Consider the following 22,942-nt stretch of genomic DNA (forward strand, 5'->3'; position numbering starts at 1 on the left):
ACTACCTCTTTTGTATAAATGCCCTTCAGAATCCAAACACAGTATTGCCACACAGCAAAATGTTGCGTATAATCTTTCAAGTCAGCCTGATAAAATATTGAACAATTTGTGTACAAAGATATCTTGAAATGTGATATTAGGCCTGTATGGCAGTACTGTTACTGTATGGCAGTAGTGTATTGGCTAGTGCTTTCTCCAATATGTTCTTCTATTTTACTTTCAATTGTATGTCGATGCCATTTATCTTTCAATATTTATTTTATATATATATATATATTTTAATGCTTGTAAGACTATTCTTTGACACATTTTCTCTTCCTTTGAAATTCTTATAAGACAGAACATGGACACAATACAATTGGGATCAAGAAGAAGGTACAGATATGTTGTAGGACAGCTGCATTTGAAGTGTACATTCAACCTACATAGCAGTCAATATGTAACGGATGTGAAATGGCTAGCTAGTTAGCGGGTACGCGCTAACAGCGTTTCAATCAGTTACGTCACTTGCTCTGAAACCTAGAAGTAGTGTTTCCCCTTTCTCTGCAAGGGTTGATGTGTGCAGAGGGTCCCTGGTTCGCGCCCGTGGGGAACCTTTACTTTTTAGAGTGTATATTGATAAAAGTCACCTTGTCCGAGAGACATTTACATAGTTATACACAGCCCAATTTGAGATGACTATTTTGGGGCGAAAAGCGGGCACAACAGACAGACCTGATATGGCCCATAATTTGACGTCCTTGGACGTCACGGGCTGAGTGGGTATGACCAAAGTTATTCTATTTAGCTGCACTTTGTAGTACATTTTTACACTATAATAAATGTTTCTGATGCCGCATAGCCCGCTTTCAAAGGGAGTCGTTGGTTTTTAGAGGCAGTCGCTTTTTAGCTTTTTGTCTGAAAGTATTTTCTCAACTGTGATACCAACTCCAGTCAGCAGATGGCGATGTGCGTCTTTCAGGTGATTCTGCCACTGACGTATAATCTAGTGGACGGGACGCTTCTTCAACATCAACAGCTAATCAGCCACCTTGGTTCACTAACTTTATGGAAAAAGGTTTATTCAATAAATCTAGCAACTCCTCCCATACTGGGAAAATACAGGAATACACACTCAGAGCCTCCTGACTGGGCCCTGTTTACACCTCCAAGGTGCCCCCCTCACACAGGAATACACACTACGAGGCTTTTCTAACTACTACACTTTGCGTGTTGCCCTCACATCTTAAAAAAAAAAAAAAAAGGTTTGAGATTTTGTATCGACTCGGCTCACTGCCTCTCAGATCAAAGGTGGGTCCATCTGCTCCGTTCCCCAAGTGTGGTCTCCCTGAGATCCCAAGTTAGAAGGATCCCTCGTGCACCATTTACCCAGGTCGTCACGAGCGGTCACCAAGTGAAGATTAACATCCCCAAATGTGGTTAATATCTTTCATATCAACTGAGACAAACTTCTTAAACTAAATCTTTATTCACTTAATAAAGGAGCAGGTCAATACAACGTACACATATAAAGTGAATCAATTGAGTGCTCTACGATAATGATGGCTGGTCGACAAATCACCCCCAGATAAAAGTACAAAGGTCTTTTACAGCCAAGATACACCCCTTTCAACCTACATGACCAACAACAGATGTATAGAACGGGTCACAAGGTTAAGACTGGTATGAAAGATACTTATAATTCTCAGCAGACAATATCTGATGTAAAAACAGTACTCTTTGTGTAGAGACCAGGGTCTGGCCCTGGGGTCATCTCTCCCTGGTACCATATAGAACAGAAACATTAACTCATGCTCTGGAATGCGGTCTCTTTAGGTTTAATCACCCAAAAGACATTGTAAATCTCCTGTCAGTGTTTTCTCCCAGAGGCCCATCCTCAGTAGAACAAACAGACACAATAGTTCTAAGAACCCTCTATTCTGTTGCATAAAATAACCATTTGATCCAATAAAAGTATTATAACATTATGTTGCAGTTTTGCTCTCAGTGTCCACTGAAAGTTGACTAGTAACAACAACTGGGACCTAAAAGACACCACCCATGAGACCCACTAAATCTGCCCAAGAAGAGGCAAACAAAAGAAAAACCCACACCAAACTTAAAGACAGGAAGCAAACCAAAAAAGTTGCCACAACTAAAGGTGTTGACTCTCCACATCTATCAAGACAACTGGAGCACTGGGCCAGACACTCTTAAATAGAACCTGGACCAGCTCAGTTGAAACACCTTCCCACTAACGAGATGGACAAGCCAGCACAGGTGTAACACATACTGACTAACGAGGTGACACCAATCAGTGCGTCCTACGTGCTAACGAGCTATACATGCTAAAGTCCAACCGCAAAACATAAATGGAAAGACCAAAGTCTGTAACACCTTTAGGACAACAAATATATTTTATATTTATGACTCAATTTATTAGGATTGTTAATAAAATAGATTATAGACCGATTTATGATTTATTATACAGCGTCCATGTGTATAAGCTGCAAGTACGTTGAAATTAAATGTTTTCTTTTCAACTAAAACCAAACTTATATTGTACTTCGGTCATAGTCTTATTTTCAACAACATTGTGCTAGGTGGGATATCCCCAATGTCACAGTTTAAACATGTCCAAATGCAGAAACAGTTTGTGATAAATTGAAAACCTAAACGTAAAATGTACTATATACACAAACATCTGCCACAATAATCATATTACTTAAACAAGCACCTTATAAACTGCACAAGCACCAGAAACGCTGTTGTTTTAACAAGTAGCAATAAATCACTGATATCGATTAGGGGGGAAATCAGGTTGTACTTGCTGTTGAAACTAACAACTAAAAAACACATGGAAATGGGAGATATATTTTACCTCACTGGTTAGAGGACAACCTGCAGAAAACAGTCAGCTACAATTTGGAGTGATGCATTTAAATGTAGGGGTCGCTAAACAAAGGAACGCAACACTTATTTGTCATCACTCATCAATATTATGTTGAAATCAATTGTGCCGAGAGGAGGGAGATGAGGTTGCACGTCCTGTTAAAACTAACAGCTCAAAAACAACACGGAATCTGGGAGTAATGTGTACATCACTGGTTAGAGGACAATTTGTAGAAAACAGCCAGATACATCTTGAAGTGTTGCATTTTGATTCAAGTGGGTCACCAACATGGTAAGTGTAACACAGCTCTTTTTGTGTTAGTCACTTTTTTGTTAAATCACATAAATAGTACTCTTTCAAGAGCCTGGATTTTTCCTAAGGCTGAAATCAATTGAATGGGGCAAATGTTTAGCGTTCTATCAATTTCTATGTGAAATTGTTTAAAATACTCCTACTACATTGTTAAAACATTCTACATTGTGACATCATTAAAATACTCCTACTACAATGTTAAAACATTCTACATTGTGACATCATTAAAATACTCCTTCTACAATGTTAAAACATTCTACATTGTGACATCATTTCATTGATATCATGAAACAACTCCTTTTCTGATGTTTGATCAAAGATCTTTTATCAGAGTATCTCTTCCCACATTGATCACAGCTGTAAGGTTTCTCTCCTGTGTGTGTTCTCTTGTGCACTGTCAGCTCTCCAGCTAGACGAAAACGCTTCCCACATTGATCACAGCTGTAAGATTTCTCTCCTGTGTGTTTTCTCTGGTGCACTGTCAGCTCTCCAGATCCACCAAAACTCTTCCCACATTGACCACAGCTAAAAGGTTTCTCTCCTGTGTGTGTTCTCTGGTGTGATACCAGATGGCCAGATTGACCAAAACTGTTCCCACATTGACCACAGCTATAAGGTTTCTCTCCCGTGTGTGTTCTCTGGTGTTGAGTCAGAGTTCTAGATGCAGCAAAACTCTTCCCACATTGATCACAGCTGTAAGGTTTCTCTCCTGTGTGTGTTCTCTGGTGTGATACCAGATGGCCAGATTGACCAAAACTGTTCCCACATTGACCACAGCTATAAGGTTTCTCTCCCGTGTGTGTTCTCTGGTGTTGAGTCAGAGTTCTAGATGCAGCAAAACTCTTCCCACATTGATCACAGCTATAAGGTTTCTCTCCTGTGTGTGTTCTCTGGTGCACTGTCAGCTTTCCAGCTTGACGAAAACTCTTCCCACATTGATCACAGCTGTAAGGTTTCTCTCCTGTGTGTATTCTCTGGTGCACTGTCAGGTCTCCAGATCCACCAAAACTCTTCCCACATTGACCACAGCTAAAAGGTTTCTCTCCTGTGTGTATTCTCTGGTGCACTGTCAGCTCTCCAGATCGAAGAAAACTCTTCCCACATTGACCACAACTATAAGGTTTCTCTCCTGTGTGTATTCTCTGGTGTGATACCAGATGGCCAGATCGACCAAAACGCTTCCCACATTGACCACAGCTGTAAGGTTTCTCTCCTGTGTGTGTTCTCTGGTGCACTGTCAGCTCTCCAGCTTGACGAAAACTGTTCCCACATTGACCACAGCTATAAGGTTTCTCTCCCGTGTGTGTTCTCTGGTGTTGAGTCAGATGGCCAGATTGACCACAACTATAAGGTTTCTCTCCTGTGTGTGTTCTCCGGTGTTGAGTCAGATGGCCAGATTGACCACAACTATAAGATTTCTCTCCTGTGTGTGTTCTCTGATGAATTTTAATGCCTAATGAGGTGAATCTCTTCCCACAGTCAGAGCGGCAGTGAGTTCTCTTCCCTGTGGATCTCTGCAGGTGTTTCTTGAGGTGTTCTGATCTGGAGAGAGTCTTCTCTGCCTCTTCAGCATCATGAGGTTGTTTAGGCTCCCCAGAGGATCCACGATAGTCCCGTATCTCTCCTGTGTGAACAACAAAGTCAGACAGATGATTAAAGGCCCACAACAGCAGAAATCCATTGTAAAAGGTGATGCCAAAAGCGTAAAAATAAAGGAGAGCCGCACACTCTAGGAGCTCAGATGCAAAAATGTAATTACCAACATTGACAGCCAAGCTGTCTTCATCAGGGTATAATCGAAGCGTAGCCATGCTGTTGTACAACAATTGACGTCTGTAATGAATGTTAAAGTTATTTGACAATTGTCTTAACTTCTTATGGCTGCAGGGGCAGTATTGAGTAGCTTGGATGAAAGGTGCACAGAGGTGCCCATAGTAAACTGCCTGCGTCCCAGTTGCTAATATATGCATATTATTATTCGTATTGGATAGAAAACACTCTGAAGTTTCTAAAACTGTTTGAATTATGTCTGTGAGTATAACAGAACTCATATGGCAGGCAAAAACCTGAAGTTCCGCTTCCTGTTTGAATTTTTTCTGCGGTGGCAGATTTTCAACCAAGCTCTCATTTAAATTACAGCGAGATATGAGTTTTCACTTCCTACGGCTTCCACTAGATGTCAATAGAACTTTGTCTGACTCTAATGTGAAGGGGGGCCGAAGGAGACAGGAATGTGTAATCACTGCCACGAGCTGACCATGCTTTCACATGCACAGTCACATGAGGAGGACCTCCGTTCCACCGCTCATCTGAAGTCAATCTAATTCTCCGGTGGGAACGTTATTCAAGATGTATGTTAACAACATTCTAAAGATTGATTCAGTACATCGTTTGACATGTTTCTACTGACTTGTGTAACTTTTGGACATTTCGTCACGTTATAGAGGACGCACTTTGTGACTTGAATTGTTTACCAAATGCGCTAACCAAAGTAGCTAATTGGACATATATACGGACATTATTGAACAAATCAAGCATTTATTGTGGACCTAGGACTGCATTCTGATGAAGTTCATCAAAGGTAAGGAAACATTTATCATGTATTTTCTGGTTTCTGTTGACCCCAACATGGCGGCTAATTTGGCTATTGTTCTGAGCTCCGTCTCAGATTATTGCATGATTTGCTTTTTCCGTAAAAGTTTTTTTAAATCTGACACAGCTGTTGCATTAAGGAGAGGTATATCTATAATTCCATGTGTATTACTTGTATTATCATCTACATTTATGACGAGTATTTCTGTTGAAACGATGTGGCTATGTAAAATCACTTGATGTTTTTGGAACTAGTGAATGTAACGCGCCAATTTAAACTCAGATTTTTTTATATAAATATGAACTTTATCAAGCAAAACATGCATGTATTGTGTAACATGAAGTCCTATGAGTGTCATCTGATGAAGATAATCAAAGGTTAGTGATTAATATTATCTCTATCTGCTTTTTCTGACTGCTATCTTTCGCAGGAAAAATGTCTGTGCTTATTGTGGTTTGATGGTGACTTAACAATTGTTTGTAGTGCTTTCGCTGAAAAGCATATTTGAAATCGGACAGTTTGATGGGATTAACAACAAGATTACCTTTAAAATGATATAAGACACATGTATGTTTGGGGAATTTTAATTATGAGATTTCTGTTTGAATTTGGAGCCCTGCACGTTTCACTGGCTGTTGTCATATCATCGATATTATCGATCCCGTTACCGTTAGCGGGGTGCAGCCATAAGATGAGAAAATAAATAAATAAATAAAATGAGCAACAAAAATCATATGTTGTCTTGTTTTCACATTAGTAGTAACATCGATGATTGTCGGCTAGAAATAAGTTATTCAAGTTGTTGAAACTCTAAGCAGTGTGTCTGACAACTTTTGGTCTCCAATATAGGCCCCTTTCTGTGTTTAATAAAATTGTGGCACGAGGGCAAAGCACATACAATTTGATTGTAGAAACTCCTCCCTGCTAATGAGGAAACCACTAGTTATGGATGTAGTATATCTGCCTGGAGAAAAAATGCTGAGCAAAGATTTTAGTTTTTCACAATGTATTCTGAATGGGGGAAACTCAGGGGAGTAACCTCCATTTCCAGGTTGCTTATGAGTGCATTTCACACTACTTTGGATTATAATTGTAAGGATCGCTTGAATGTCCTGCTGAATATAATGTTTGCTACAGTATCAAGAAATATGTTTAATTATTGAAGAACCGCGTTAATGACAGTATCCATTTGGGTGTTGTCAATAAAGTTACGATGATTATTTTTTAAATTTAACCTTTATTTAACCAGGTCGGCCAGTTGAGAACAAGTTCTCATTTACAACTGCAACCTGGCCAAGATAAAGCAAAGCAGTGTGACAAAAACAACACAGAGTTACACGTGGGATAAACAAACGTACAGTCAATAACACAATAGAAAAATCTATATACAGTGTGTGCAAATGGAGTACGGAGGTAAGGCAATAAATAGGCCATAGTAGCGAAGTAATTACAATTTAGCAAATTAACACTGGAGTGATAGATGTGCAGATGATGATGTGCAAGTAGAAATACTGGTGTGCAAAAGAGCAAAAAAAGTAAATAAAAATATGGGGATGAGGTAGGCAGTTGGATGGGCTACTTAGAGATGGGCTGTGTACAGCTGCAGCGATCGGTATGCTGCTCAGATAGCTGATGCTTAAAGTTAGTGAGGGAGATATAAGTCTCCAACTTCAGCGATTTTTGCAATTCGTTCCAGTCATTGGCAGCAGAGAACTGGAAGGAAAGGCGGCCAAAGGAGGTGTTGGCTTTCGGGATGAACTGTGAGATATACATGCTGGAGCGCGTGCTACGGGTGGGTGTTGCTATGCTGACCATTGAGCTGAGAAAAGGTGGAGCTTTACCTACCTAGCAAAGACTTTTAGATTGTTTTGGCGTTGAATATTTAGTGAGGGCCAGCCAACAAGAGCATACAGGTCGCAGTGGTGGGTGGTATATAGGGCTTTAGTGACAAAACGGATGGCACTGATACACTGCTGGAGGCTATTTTGTAAATGACATCGCCGATCCGTTTTACGAGGGTGTTTGGCAGCATGAGTGAAGGAGGCTATGTTGCGAAATAGGAAGCCAATTCTAGATTACATTTTGGATTGGAGATGCTTACTGTGAGTCTGGAAGGAGAGTTTACAGTCTAGCCAGACACCTAGGTATTTGTAGTTGTCCACATATTCTAAGTCAGAACTGTCCAGAGTAGTGATGCTTGTCGGGTGGGCGGGTGCGGGCAGCAATCGGTTTAAGAGCATTTAGTTTTACTTGCTTTTAAGAGCAGTTGGAGGCCACAGAAGGAGTGTTGTATGGCATTGAAGCTCGTTTGGAGGTTTGTTAGTTGGTGAACCAGGCGAGTCAGTCTTTTGAGAAACCAAGGCTGTTGAGTCTGCCGATAAGAATACGGTGATTGACAGAGTCGAAAGCCTTGGCCAGGTCGATGAAGACGGCTGCACAGTACTGTCTTTTATTGATGGCGGTTATGATATCGTTTAGTACCTTGAGCGTGGCTGAGGTGCACCCATGACCAGCTCTGAAACCAGATTGCATAGCGGAGAAGGTACGGTGGGATTCGAAATGGTCGGTAATCTGTTTGTTAACTTGGCTTTCGAAGACCTTAGAAAGGCAGGGTAGAATAGATATAGGTCTGTAGCAGTTTGGGTCTAGAGTGTCTCCCCCTTTGAAGAGGGGAATGACCGCGGCAGCTTTCCAATCTTTGGGAATCTCAGACGATACGAAAGAGAGGTTGAACAGACTAGTAATAGGGGTTGCAACAATTTCGGCAGATAATTTTAGAAAGGGTCCAGAATGTCAAGCCCGGCTGATTTGTAGGGGTCCAGATGTTGCAGCTCTTTCAGAACATCAGCTATCTAGATTTGGGTAAAGGAGAAATGGTGGGGGCTTTGGTGGGTTGCTGTTGAGGGTGCCGGGCAGTTGACCGGGGTAGGGGTAGCCAGGTGGAAAGCATGGCCAGCCGTAGAAAAATGCATATTGAAATTCTCAATTATAGTGGGACACTGGGTGAAGGAGAAGCTGGGGAGGCTTTGGCAAGTAGCTGCGAGGGGTGCGGAGCTGTTGGCAGGGGTTGGGGGTAGCCAGGAGGAAAGCATGACCAGCCGTAGAGAAATGCTTATTGAAATTCTTGATTATCGTGGAGTTATCGGTGGTGACAGTGTTTCCTAGCCTCAGTGCAGTGGGCAGCTGGGATGAGGTGCTCTTATTCTCCATGGACTTTACAGTGTCCCAAAACTTTTTGGAGTTAGAGCTACAGGATGCAAATTTCTGTTTGAAAAAGTTAGCCTTTGCTTTCTTAACTGACTGTGTGTGTATTGGTTCCTGACTTTTCTGAAAAGTTGCATATCGCGGGGACTATTCGATGCTAGTGCAGTACGCCACAGGATGTTTTTGTGCTGGTCGAGGGCAGTCAGGTCTGGAGCGAACCAAGGGCAATATCTGTTCATAGTTACACATTTTTTGAAAGGGGCATGCTTATTTAAGGTGGTGAGGAAATTACTTTTAAAGATTAACCAGGCATCCTCTACTGGCGGGATGAGGTCAAAATCCTTCCAAGATACCCGGGCCAGGTCGATTAGAAAGGCCTGCTTGCAGAAGTGTTTGACAGTGATGAGGGGTGGTCGTTTGACCGCGGACCCATAACGGATGCAGGCAATGATCGCTGAGATCCTGATTGAAAACAGCAGAGGTGTATTTGGAAGGCAAGTTGATCAGGATAATATCTATGAGGATGTCCATGTTTACAGATTTAGGGTTGTACCTGGTGGGTTCCTTGATAATTTGTGTGAGATTGAGGGCATCTAGCTTGGATTGTAGGACGGCCGGGGTGTTAAGCATATCCCAGTTTAGGTCACCTAATAGAACGGACTCTGAAGATAGATGGGGGGGGGGTGGGGGGGCAATCAATTCACATATGGAGTCCAGGGCACAGCTGGGAGCTGGGGGGGGGGTCTATAACAGGTGGCAACAGTGAGAGACTTATTTCTGGAAAGATTCATTTTTAAAATAAGAAGCTCGAACTGTTTGGGCATGGACTGGAAAGTATGACAGAACTCTTTGCAGGCCATCTCTGCAGTAGATTGCAACTCTCTTTTTGACAGTTCTATCTTGACGGAAGATGTTGTAGTTGGGGATGGAAATGTCAGAATTTTTGGTGGCCTTCCTAAGCCAGGATTCAGACACGGCAAGGACATTAAAGTTGGCGGAGTGTGTTAAAGCAGTGAGATGGGCCTGGCTCAAGGCTAGCTTCGGGGCTGGGCCACTCGGTAGCAGCTAGCTAGCTGCGATTATTATAAACTCTGGTGTAATGGTCCAGAGCTTACGGCAGGAATCCGGTGATGTAGTGGCTTCTAGTCGTCTTAGTGAAGAGTCTGGGAGGCATCAGCTGTGTAGCCGAGTGATCATAGGGTCCACTAAGCAGGCCGGGAGATGGGCCTGGCTCAAGGCTAGCTTCGGGGCTGGGCCATTCGGTAGCAGCTAGCCAGCTGCGATTATCCGGTGTAATGGTCCAGAGCTTACGGCAGGAATACGGTGATGTAGTGGAGACAAACAGTCCGATATGCTCAGGGTTGATATCGCGCTGTGCAGACTGGCAGGTATTATCCAGGCTAAAAGCGGCTGGTGTCTGAGCTAAAAAGGTAAAGGCCGCTAGCAGTGGCTAACAATGACTAAATAGCTAGTAGCTAATTAGCTGGTTAGCTTCGGATGGAGGTTCTAGCTATAAGGTCTAAAAAATAGCAGATCCGTATCACATTGGGTGAGGCGGGTTGCCGGAAGGTATACGTAAGTAAAAAATTGAAAAAGATTGAAATATATTGCAATATATACAAAAAAATATAACATTTACAACAACAAACACGTCTTAATGCTACGCCATCTTGGATTACAAGATGACTCAGTTAAAAACCATTGGATTTAGCAAACTCTGAAATTATTTAGTATTTCTGTGCCCATGAAAACTGTTTTCCAGCGTAACACAAGGAGCCACTAAATGATACGTAGTTCGAGTTCATTTCAGAATACAAAAAAACTGTCCGACTGCAATATCCCGTATTTAAGTTGAAGTTCATCATATGGCAAGCGTAACGTTATGACTATAACTACTGTTCCCTGGAGGAGGGAAACTAGGTAAAACATACTATTAAATTCACGTCTCGCTGGAAGCTCCACCTTGAAACCCTCCTGTCAATAAGAGAAAGGACGCATACCTGATTACGCATGTAGAAGTAGAACTAGTCTACCTGGTTACACATATAGAAGTAGGACTAGTCTACCTGGCCTGCACACAAATGTAGGCCTATAAATGTGCCCATTTTGAGGATGGTGCCCACTGTGTTCTTGGGGACTTTCAATGTTGCAGACATTTTTTGGTACCATTCCCCAGATCTGTGCCTCGACACAATCCTGTCTCGGAGCTCTAAGGACAATTTATTCAACCTCTTTGCTTGGTGTTTGCTCTGACATGCATTGTCAACTGTTGGACATTATATAGACAGGTGTAATCACACACAATATGATTTCATGTGGCACAAACAAAAACACAAATTCTCAGTCAAAAATATAAGTCAGAATACAGCCTTTCTATTCTCTCATGTTATTTCAGGATCTCTGAATGTTCTTCCACACAGAGAGCAGTGGTAGGACTTTACCGGGTGTGTCCTCTTATGCTCCTTCAGGCTCCCCGACCAGGTAAAACCCTTTCCAGACTGGGAGCATTGGAAAGGCTTTTCTCCTGTGTGTATCCTCTCATGAGCTTTAAGGTCCGCCATTTATGAAAATCTATTTTTACACTGGGAGCAGAAAATGGTTCTCTCATGTGTGTATTCTCTCATGCCTTTTCAGGTTAGTTAACATGGTAAAACTCTTTTCACACTGGGAACATTGGTAAGGCTTTTTTCCTGTGTGTATCCTCTCATGAGCTTTCAGGTGCCCTATCTGAGTAAAACTCTTTCCACAATGGGAACATTGGTAAGGCTTTTCTCCTGTGTGTTTCCTCTTATGAGCTTTTAGGTCCCCATCCGGATTAAAACTCATTCCACAGTGGGAACAGTGGGAACGCTTTTCTCCTGTGTGTATTCTCTTGTGCCTTTTCAGGTTAGTGAACACGGCAAAACTCTTTCCACACTGGGAGCATTGAAAAGGATTTTCTCCTGTGTGTGTCCTCTCATGCAGTTTTAGGTTCCCTAACCAGCAAAAACTATTTTCACAGTGGGAGCAGTGGTGTTGTCTCGCTGGTCTGGGCGTCTCTGGGTCTGGTTCCCCTGAAGGACTCTTCCCGCTGTCAGAGTGAGAGTCTGGTTTCTCTCCTTGCAAAGACACACAGAGTATGTTGTTAAACAGAGATCTAAATGAAACCTCCACATGATAAAACTGTCTTCCTATGAAGTTTAATCTAGACTAGATCCCTCAATAAAAGAGCAGAACTGGTCATCACAGAGTGGTTGTAGTGCTTTGTAGGCTGGGTAAATCCATTTGAATTCAATACATTTTGACAGCATCCCTTTTGATTTAAAAAAATCTTTCCTTACATGTTTGACTATGGAAGAAGTGGTAAGAAAGTGACTTCATGTAACTGAATGTAAAAACATTCATGAGATATAGCACTCCATCACTCTCCTTCTTGGTAAAATAGCCCTTAAACAGCCTGGAGGTGTGTGGGGTCGTTGTCCTGTTGAAAAACAAATGATAGTCCCACTAAGCGCAAACCAGATGGGATGGCGTATCGCTTCAGAACGCTGTGGTAGCCAGACAGGTGTGTGCCTTTCCAAATCATGTCCAATCAATTTAAATTTACCACAGGTGGACTCCAAACAAGTTGTAGAAACATCTCAACGATGATCATTGGAAACAGGATGCACCTGAGGTCAATTTCAAGTCTCACAGCAAAGGGTCTGAATACTTATGTAAATAAGGTATTTCTGTTTTTTATTTTTAATAAATGTTTTAAAAAATCTCCAAACCTATTTTATCTTTGTCATTACGGGGTATTGTGTGTAGACAGATGAGGATTTTTATTTATTTAATCCATTGTAGAATAAGGCTGTAATGTAACAAAATGTGGAAAGACTTAAGTGACAAAAAGGGGGTTAAAGACTTAAAGACATGTAAAAATATAGATATAATTTTTCACATCTCTTAGATATCAGACAGACACTTCAGAACAAACTTCCTTTAGATGTTCTGGGAGAAACAATGTTACTATGGTTACTGTTGTTCCATGTTGTGAATGCTATCCAATGTGTTACTATGGTTACTGTTGTTCCATGTTGTGAATGTTATCTAATGTGTTACTATGGTTACTGTTGTTCCATGTTGTGAATGTTATCCAATGTGTTACTATGGTTACTGTTGTTCCATGTTGTGAATGTTATCCAATGTGTTACTATGGTTACTGTTGTTCCATGTTGTGAATGTTATCCAATGTGTTACTATGGTTACTGTTGTTCCATGTTGTGAATGTTATCCAATGTGTTACTATGGTTACTGTTGTTCCATGTTGTGAATGTTATCCAATGTGTTACTATTGTTCCATGTTGTGAATGTTATCCAATGTGTTACTATGGGTTATAGCAGTATGGATAAATATTTTTTGTTGATACTTCCATGGGTCTTACAGTTCAAAATCAAATAGCAAAACGATCCTTGGTATAACCTTCTTAAAACAGTACAATACAGGGGAAGCCCTTCATGTTGTTTAAACCTTCTTAAAACAATTCCATATAGCTTAGAAGAACCTCCCCCTCAGACAGGGCTTAGACTGTAATGGGTTAAAACTATCTGAGACTTACATTACTCTGAGACTAGTTATCCTGGGATCTAACATTACTCTGAGACTAGTTATCCTGGGATCTTACATCTTACATTACTCAGACTAGTTATCCTGGGGATCTAACATTACTCCGAGACTAGTTATCCTGGGATCTAACATTACTCTGAGACTAGTTATCCTGGGATCTTACATTACTCAGACTAGTTATCCTGGGGAATAGTTTTAATACATTTGCAAAAAATCTAAACCTGTTTTTAATTTGGCATTAAGGGGTATTGTGATGGCATTATGGGGTATTGTGATGGCATTATGGGGTATTGTGATGGCATTATGGGGTATTGTGATGGCATTATGGGGTATTGTGATGGCATTATGGGGTATTGTGTGTAGATTGATGACGATTTAAAAAATAATAATCAATTTTAGAATAATGGGATGCACCGATATCACATTTTTGGCCAATATTTTCCTTGCCCCAAAAAACGATACCGATAACCGATATTTAAAATTTTAGCGGCCTTTTAACATTCTAGTACAGTTAAAAAGTTAAACACACACACGGACGCAGCGGTCTAAGCCACTGCATCTCAGTGCAAGAGGTGTCACTACAGTCCCTGGTTCCAATCCAGGCTGTATCACATCAGGCCGTGATTGGGAGACTCATAGTAGTTGTCTGTTATTGGTGTAGAGAGGAAGACAAAGGAGAGGGATCCCACAGTAGTTGTCTGTTATTGGTGTAGAGCGGAAGACAAAGGAGAGGGATCCCACATGTGGATAGGAAGACACAAATTATCATTATTACTGTAAAAATTTCATTTAAAATCCAGCAATTGAACAACTTTAGCTCTCTAGTCGACAAACGACAAAGGAGATGGATCCCACAGTAGTTGTCTATTATTGGTGTAGAGAGGAAGACAAAGGAGAGGGATCCCACATGTGGATAGGTCATGCCAGTAGGCTACAGTAGGTTGTATCTCTCTAGGTCATGCCAGTAGGTTACAGTAGGTTGTATCTCTCTAGGTCATGCCAGTAGGCTACAGTAGGTTGTATCTCTCTAGGTCATGCCAGTAGGCTACAGTAGGTTGTATCTCTCTGGGTCATGCCAGTAGGTTACAGTAGGTTGTAACTCTAGGTCATGCCAGTAGGCTACAGTAGGTTGTATCTCTCTAGGTCATGTCAGTAGGTTACAGTAGGTTGTAACTCTAGGTCATGCCAGTAGGTTACAGTAGGTTGTATCTCTCTAGGTCATGCCAGTAGGTTACAGTAGTTTGTAACTCTCTAGGTCATGCCAGTAGGTTACAGTAGGTTGTATCCAAGTGGAAATAATATGGAACCCAATATGGAAAGTGTCGAATTTGGTCAACAACAAAATGAAAGGCTTATTTGCTACGTGAGGTTTACTTGATCCAACAGAAGTTTCGTAATGCTTACGTTGTTATGTGGACACGTGACATACCGACAACTTTGATAAAAAAACACTATAGGAGTTGTCTCCAGATCGCTATGCATATTCATGCTAGTAGCTTAGCATCTCTCTCCACTGAATACAGGCGGTTGACGTCAACAACCCTCATAGAACATAAACAATAGATTACAATAAAAAGATGAATCCACCAATCCAAAGAAAGGGTAGGCGGGAGCTAGACAACCCGCAGTGCCGCTTTGTGGACAACGACTCCCCGTGTTAGGGCGGAGAGACATCTTGTCAGTATATCCATAATCTTTGGTGAAGCCAACCCAACTCTCACATGGCACTATTGGGGGGCACGGTGTGTAGTAAAACATCACTACATGCCGTGCCCCCCAGTCTGCGGTCAGCAGATAGACCCTTCTCAAATATATATGTTAAGACACTTTTTGGAAACGGAACAGAGAAAACAAGGGGTAGCTTGTTCTCTACGTCGTCTGATTCTAGACATATCAGTCATCATCCTGGGCCCTCCGTTGAAGAGATATTGACGAGCCAACTCCGAATATCCAAAGTTAAAAAACAATTTAAGGCGGTACTTACTGGTGTTAAACAGATCTATCTCCTCCTCTTCATCTTTCAATGTGACAGTAATCTCTCCTTCCTTCTTCACTCCAAAAACTGCATCCTCCTCTTCTTTTACTGTAACATCTATCTCTTCTTCTTTCACTGTAACAGCCTCACTCTCTACTTCTTGTTTTACTGTCACATCCTCTTCTTCCTTCTCCTCTTTCACGACAATGTTCAGCCCCAGAGCTTCTTTTTCCGTCCAGCAGACCGCCTCTTCTTTAACAAGAGGGGAGAAGTTTAGGGAGCTCATGTTCGGGGATGTTAGCTAGCTAGCTATCATTAGCGACTAGGCTAGTGCTAATTTAACCAGTCAGCTACTATAGCTGACTAATACAAAATAACGTAATATTAAATAGGTTAACAAGTAGATACGACAAACGTGTGTCTAAAACACAGTAGCTAATATACACCGAAAGCGTCTAAATAGCTTGAATCTTTCGGCTATGTTGGCTAGCAAGCTACCGAGGTGGTTGACGAGCTGTTTATGAAGAACCGTCCACTAGATTATACGTCACGCTGGCAGCATCGCCTGAAAGACGCACATCGCCGTCTGCTGACTGGAGGGGGAAACGCAGTTGAGGATCATATTTTATTTTCAGACAAAGATTATTTTAAATGGTTGAATTAAATTATACTATTATATTGACACATACAAAGACAATAAAGTCTTGATTGATTAGTGTGAATAAAACATGTTTACTACATCACATTTAAGAACATTTAAGGCAGTTTCATTGAGTCATACTAAATCTAAATAAGTAGCTAGCTACTGTAGGTCTATACTGCTCCTACATGGTGTAACAATACATCATGTAGATGTATATAATGAACAGACTAGGTCTATACTGCTCCTACATGGTGTAACAATACATCATGTAGATGTATATAATGAACAGACTACGTCTATACTGCTCCTACGTGGTGTAACAATACATCATGTAGATGTATATAATGAACAGACTAGGTCTATACTGCTCCTACATGGTGTAACAATACATCATGTAGATGTACAGTGGGGAGAACAAGTATTTGATACACTGCCGATTTTGCAGGTTTTCCTACTTACAAAGCATGTAGAGGTCTGTCATTTTTATCATAGGTACACTTCGACTGTGAGAGACGGAATCTAAAACAAAAATCCAGAAAATCACATTGTATGATTTTTAAGTAATTAATTTGCATTTTATTGCATGACATAAGTATTTGATCACCTACCAACCAGTAAGAATTCCGGCTCTCACAGACCTGTTAGTTTTTCTTTAAGAAGCCCTCCTGTTCTCCACTCATTACCTGTATTAACTGCACCTGTTTGAACTCGTTACCTGTATAAAAGACACCTGTCCACACACTCAATCAAACAGACTCCAACCTCTCCACAATGGCCAAGACCAGAGAGCTGTGTAAGGACATCAGGGATAAATTGTAGACCTGTACAAGGCTGGGATGGGCTACAGGACAATAGCCAAGCAGCTTGGTGAGAAGGCAACAACTGTTGGCACAATTATTAGAAAATGGAAGAAGTTCAAGATGACGGTCAATCACCCTCAGTCTGGGGCTCCATGCAAGATCTCACCTCGTGGGGCATCAATGATCATGAGGAATGTGAGGGATCAGCCCAGAACTACACGGCAGGACCTGGTCAATGACCTGAAGAGAGCTGGGACCACAGTCTCAAAGAAAACCATTAGTAACACACTACGCCGTCATGGATTAAAATCCTGCAGCGCACGCAAGGTCCCCCTGCTCAAGCCAGCGCATGTCCAGGCCCGTCTGAAGTTTGCCAATGACCATCTGGATGATCCAGAGGAGGAATGGGAGAAGGTCATGTGGTCTGATGAGACAAAAATAGAGCTTTTTGCTCTAAACTCCACTCGCCGTGTTTGGAGGAATAGAAGGATGAGTACAACCCCAAGAACACCATCCCAACCGTGAAGCATGGAGGTGGAAACATCATTCTTTGGGGATGCTTTTCTGCAAAGGGGACAGGACGACTGCACCGTATTGAGGGGAGGATGGATGGGGCCATGTATCGCGAGATCTTGACCAACAACCTCCTTCCCTCAGTAAGAGCATTGAAGATGGGTCGTGGCTGGGTCTTCCAGCATGACAACGACCCGAAACACACAGCCAGGGCAACTAAGGAGTGGCTCCGTAAGAAGCATCTCAAGGTCCTGGAGTGGCCTAGCCAGTCTCCAGACCTGAACCCAATAGAAAATCTTTGGAGGGAGCCGAAAGTCCGTATTGCCCAGCGACAGCCCCGAAACCTGAAGGATCTGGAGAAGGTCTGTATAGAGGAGTGGGCCAAAATCCCTGCTGCAGTGTGTGCAAACCTGGTCAAGAACTACAGGAAACGTATGATCTCTGTAATTGCAAACTAAGGTTTCTGTACAAAATATTCAGTTCTGCTTTTCTGATGTATCAAATACTTATGTCATGCAATAAAATGCAAATTAATTACTTAAAAATCATACAATGTGATTTTCTGGATTTTTGTTTTAGATTCCTTCTCTCACAGTTGAAGTGTACCTATGATAAAAATTACAGACCTCTACATGCTTTGTAAGTAGGAAAACCTGCAAAATTGTCAGTGTATCAAATACTTGTTCTCCCCACTGTATATAATGAACAGACTAGGTCTATACTGCTCCTACATGGTGTAACAATACATCATGTAGATGTATATAATGAACAGACTAGGTCTATACTGCTCCTACATGGTGTAACAATACATCATGTAGATGTATATAATGATAGACTAGGTCTATACTGCTCCTACATGGTGTAACAATACATCATGTAGATGTATATAATGAACAGACTAGGTCTATACTGCTCCTACATGGTGTAACAATACATCATGTAGATGTATATAATGAACAGACTAGGCCCATACTGCTCCTACATGGTGTAACAATACATCATGTAGATGTATATAATGAACAGACTAGGTCTATACTGCTCCTACATGGTGTAACAATACATCATGTAGATGTATATAATGAACAGACTAGGTCCATACTACTCCTACATGGTGTAACAATACATCATGTAGATGTATATAATGAACAGACTAGGTCTATACTGCTCCTACATGGTGTAACAATACATCATGTAGATGTATATAATGAACAGACTAGGTCCATACTGCTCCTACATGGTGTAACAATACATCATGTAGATGTATATAATGAACAGACTAGGTCCATACTACTCCTACATGGTGTAACAATACATCATGTAGATGTATATAATGAACAGACTAGGTCTATACTGCTCCTACATGGTGTAACAACACATCATGTAGATGTATATAATGAACAGACTAGGTCTATACTGCTCCTACATGGTGTAACAATACATCATGTAGATGTATATAATGAATAGACTAGGTCTATACTGCTCCTACATGGTGTAACAATACATCATGTAGATGTATATAATGAACAGACTAGGTCTATACTGCTCCTACATGGTGTAACAATACATCATGTAGATGTATATAATGAACAGACTAGGTCTATATTGCTCCTACGTGGTGTCACAATACATCATGTAGATGTACACTACCGTTCAAAAGTTTAGTGTCACTTAGAAATGTCCTTGAAAGAAAATCATTTTTTTTCATGTATCATTTATAAAACCCTGTTTTTGTTTTGTCATTATTGGGTATTGTGATGTCATTATGGGGTATTGTGATGTCATTATGGGGTATTGTGATGTCATTATTGGATATTGTGATGTCATTATGGGGTACTGTGATGTCATTATGGGGTATTGTCATGTCATTATTGGGTATTGTGTGTAGATTGATGAGGGAGAAAAAATTATTTAATCCATTTTAGAATAAGGCTGTAACGTAACAAAATGTAGAAAAAGTGAAGGGGTCTGAAAACTTCCGAATGCACTGTGTATATAGGGGCAGTACTTTGTGAAATCACTTCATGAAACAAGAGGTACAAATATATAACATAGGTTCACAATATCAACATTCAATGTATCAAAATATATGACCAAGCTGGAAGTGTAAACGCCAGCCCAGCCACAATCCTAGAGGTTCACTGATGATCAACCTCCTCCTTCACATCTGACTCCTGATGATCAACCTCTTCCTTCACATCTGACTCCTGATGATCAACCTCCTCCTTCACATCTGACTCCTGATGATCAACCTCCTCCTTCACATCTGACTCCTGATGATCAACCTCCTCCTTCACATCTGACTCCTGATGATCAACCTCCTCCTCCACCTCTGACTCCTGATGATCAACCTCCTCCTTCACATCTGACTCCTGATGATCAACCTCCTCCTTCACATCTGACTCCTGACTCTCATCAATCATCTTAAAAATTATACTTAATTAAACCTGGAAATCAACCAGTCCTCTGTTGTTAATTCAAAAGAAAGGTCAAATGCTTTGTTATCTTAAAGTTTAAAGTGACGGAGAGAAATAAAATGGTGCTGATGTGGGCGCTTGAGATGGAGGTGTGTTCTAGTGGGTCTGGGCAGGTGTGATGTAGTTAATGGAGATTGAGGTGTGTTCTAGTGGGTCTGGGCAGGTGTGATGTAGTTAATGGAGATGGAGGTGTGTTCTAGTGGGTCTGGGCAGGTGTGATGTAGTTAATGGAGATGGAGGTGTGTTCTAGTGGGTCTGGGCAGGTGTGATGTAGTTAATGGAGATGGAGGTGTGTTCTAGTGGGTCTGGACAGGTGTGATGTAGTTAATGGAGATGGAGGTGTGTTCTAGTGGGTCTGGACAGGTGTGATGTAGTTAATGGAGATGGAGGTGTGTTCTAGTGGGTCTGGACAGGTGTGATGTAGTTAATGGAGATGGAGGTGTGTTCTAGTGGGTCTGGACAGGTGTGATGTAGTTAATGGAGATTGAGGTGTGTTCTAGTGGGTCTGGGCAGGTGTGATGTAGTTAATGGAGATGGAGGTGTGTTCTAGTGGGTCTGGGCAGGTGTGATGTAGTTAATGGAGATTGAGGTGTGTTCTAGTGGGTCTGGGCAGGTGTGATGTAGTTAATGGAGATGGAGGTGTGTTCTAGTGGGTCTGGGCAGGTGTGATGTAGTTAATGGAGATGGAGGTGTGTTCTAGTGGGTCTGGACAGGTGTGATGTAGTTAATGGAGATGGAGGTGTGTTCTAGTGGGTCTGGGCAGGTGTGATGTAGTTAATGGAGATGGAGGTGTGTTCTAGTGGGTCTGGACAGGTGTGATGTAGTTAATGGAGATGGAGGTGTGTTCTAGTGGGTCTGGGCAGGTGTGATGTAGTTAATGGAGATGGAGGTGTGTTCTAGTGGGTCTGGGCAGGTGTGATGTAGTTAATGGAGATGGAGGTGTGTTCTAGTGGATCTGGGCAGGTGTGATGTAGTTAATGGAGATGGAGGTGTGTTCTAGTGGGTCTGGGCAGGTGTGATGTAGTTAATGGAGATGGAGGTGTGTTCTAGTGGGTCTGGGCAGGTGTGATGTAGTTAATGGAGATGGAGATGTGTTATAGTGGGTCTGGGCAGGTGTGATGTAGTTAATGTTTGTATGAGGTTGTAATTTGTATGTGTATGTTTATAAAATATCAAATGAAATATATGTTTGAAGTCCCAATGCAAAGTTACACCTTATTACCCCTTAACCATTAGGGTTAATTTAGGGTTTAACCCCTACCTTAACCATTAGGGTTAATTTAGGGTTTAACCCCTACCTTAACCATTAGGGTTAATTTTTTAGGGTTTAACAATTTTACCTTAACCATTTTAAATGTCAACTTCAATGGGCTAGGGACGTCCCAAGGATGTATCTGTACCTGAAAATACATGATCTAAGTGATTCGGGCCCCGTGTGGCTCAGTTGGTAGAGCATGGCGCTTGCAACGCCAGGGTTGTGGGTTCGATTCCCACGGGGGGCCAGTACAAAAAAAAAAAGTATGAATGTATGTACTTGTAAGTCGCTCTGGATAAGAGCGTCTGCTAAATGACTTAAATGTAATGTAAATGTGATTGATAGTTGGTATTCAGCAATCATAAAGCCTTATTTACTTTAATGAACTACTAAAATAGTGATTTTATCAGACAGCATAGACATCAGCTCTACATTTCATTGACTGACTGAGCCATTCATCCTTCCATCCCTCCTCAGCCTTCCTCTCCTCTGAAGACCCAGTGAGGGTGGAGCTCAGTCAGAGAGCTGTTGAGGGACTGGTTAGGAAGAACACTTCTACAGCCAGAGAGGTGAGAGGTCACACGTGGTTTAGATGGTAAATATTTTTGTCCCCTTAGCGGTTCATCACGTCAGCAAAAGGGAATATGTTCCATCATCTATGTTTATTTACATTAGTGCAAATTGTCCACTGATATTGGTGTAATTTCTCACCCCTTTTGGCTGTATGAAAGTTATTTTCCCCTCAGACACACACATTTGTTCTTTGATATTATGAAGGTAATTTGTATCAAATGTACTTTTCCCCACTCATTCACCCCACCTCTTTACTTTGCTTATTTATATTCAGTGGCCTGACTGCGTCCAGACTGTCAAAGGCCCATCCTGGTAGATCTGAACCGAATTCAGCTTGGAGTGATCGGATGACAGAAGTCACATTTAGGTGCCAGGTGTAACTGAGGCCATAGATGCTCCATATCCATTACTTTGAATGTTTTATATAATATGATTAAATGTGTTTCTTTCTGTGTTGCAGGGGCAGTCAAGAAATGGAACAGCAAGGCCACAGAACATGACATAAGCAGAGCTGTGAGAGACCACCTCAAGCCCCTGGTAGAGCCGGGAGTCGTGTTTACCACTCCACCATGCCTTCAGCAGGCTGGAAAAGTGGGATTGATACTGTTTTTCATACTAAGATGGAGGGTCTGTTGATTGGTCAGTCATTGGGTTCATTTGTTGAAATCAAATCAAGCTTTAATTATACAGCACATTTCAGACATGGATGCAACACAACGGCTTCACAGGAAAAAACAATGAAAATATACAGAAATATTTAGTACACAACATAAGACTAACAACTGAAAGACTAATGAACATTCTAAGGAAATGCCATTGATTAAAATATTAATTGGATGCAATATCCAACCCAACCCAAAATATAAGCTTGTTTTTTTAGGAGGGGTTCTGAAAGACACTATGGGGGTGTCCTCTGAAAATTGACAAGTAACAACAACTGGGACCTAAAAGACACCAACCATGAGACCCACTAAATCTGCCCAAGAAGAAGCAAACAAAAGAAAAACCCACACCAAACTTAAAGACAGGAAGCAAACCAAAAAGGTGGAGCAACTAAAGGTGTTGACTCTCCACATCTATCAAGACAACTGGAGCACTGGGCCAGACACTCTTAAATAGAACCTGGACCAGCTCAGGTGA

General features: G+C 41.5%; 2 protein-coding genes and 1 non-coding gene across 3 annotated transcripts in view; 1 reads left to right on the forward strand and 2 right to left on the reverse strand.

Annotated features, from left to right (window-relative positions):
* LOC139549976 (parathymosin-like) overlaps positions 1-22,942 on the reverse strand; it is a 253,145-nt gene that overhangs the window by 81,177 nt on the left and 149,026 nt on the right. The window lies entirely within an intron of this gene.
* On the reverse strand, positions 2,705-5,700 carry LOC139547994 (zinc finger protein ZFP2-like). The gene has a single exon (XM_071357278.1). The coding sequence runs from the start codon at positions 5,233-5,235 to the stop codon at positions 3,454-3,456; it is 1,782 nt and encodes a 593-aa protein (XP_071213379.1). The 5' UTR covers positions 5,236-5,700; the 3' UTR covers positions 2,705-3,453.
* Positions 21,402-21,477, forward strand: trnaa-ugc (transfer RNA alanine (anticodon UGC)). The gene has a single exon. It is a non-coding gene; the product is annotated as a tRNA-Ala (tRNA).

Source organism: Salvelinus alpinus, chromosome 2 (genome assembly GCF_045679555.1).
Source record: "Salvelinus alpinus chromosome 2, SLU_Salpinus.1, whole genome shotgun sequence".
NCBI lineage: Eukaryota > Metazoa > Chordata > Actinopteri > Salmoniformes > Salmonidae > Salvelinus > Salvelinus alpinus.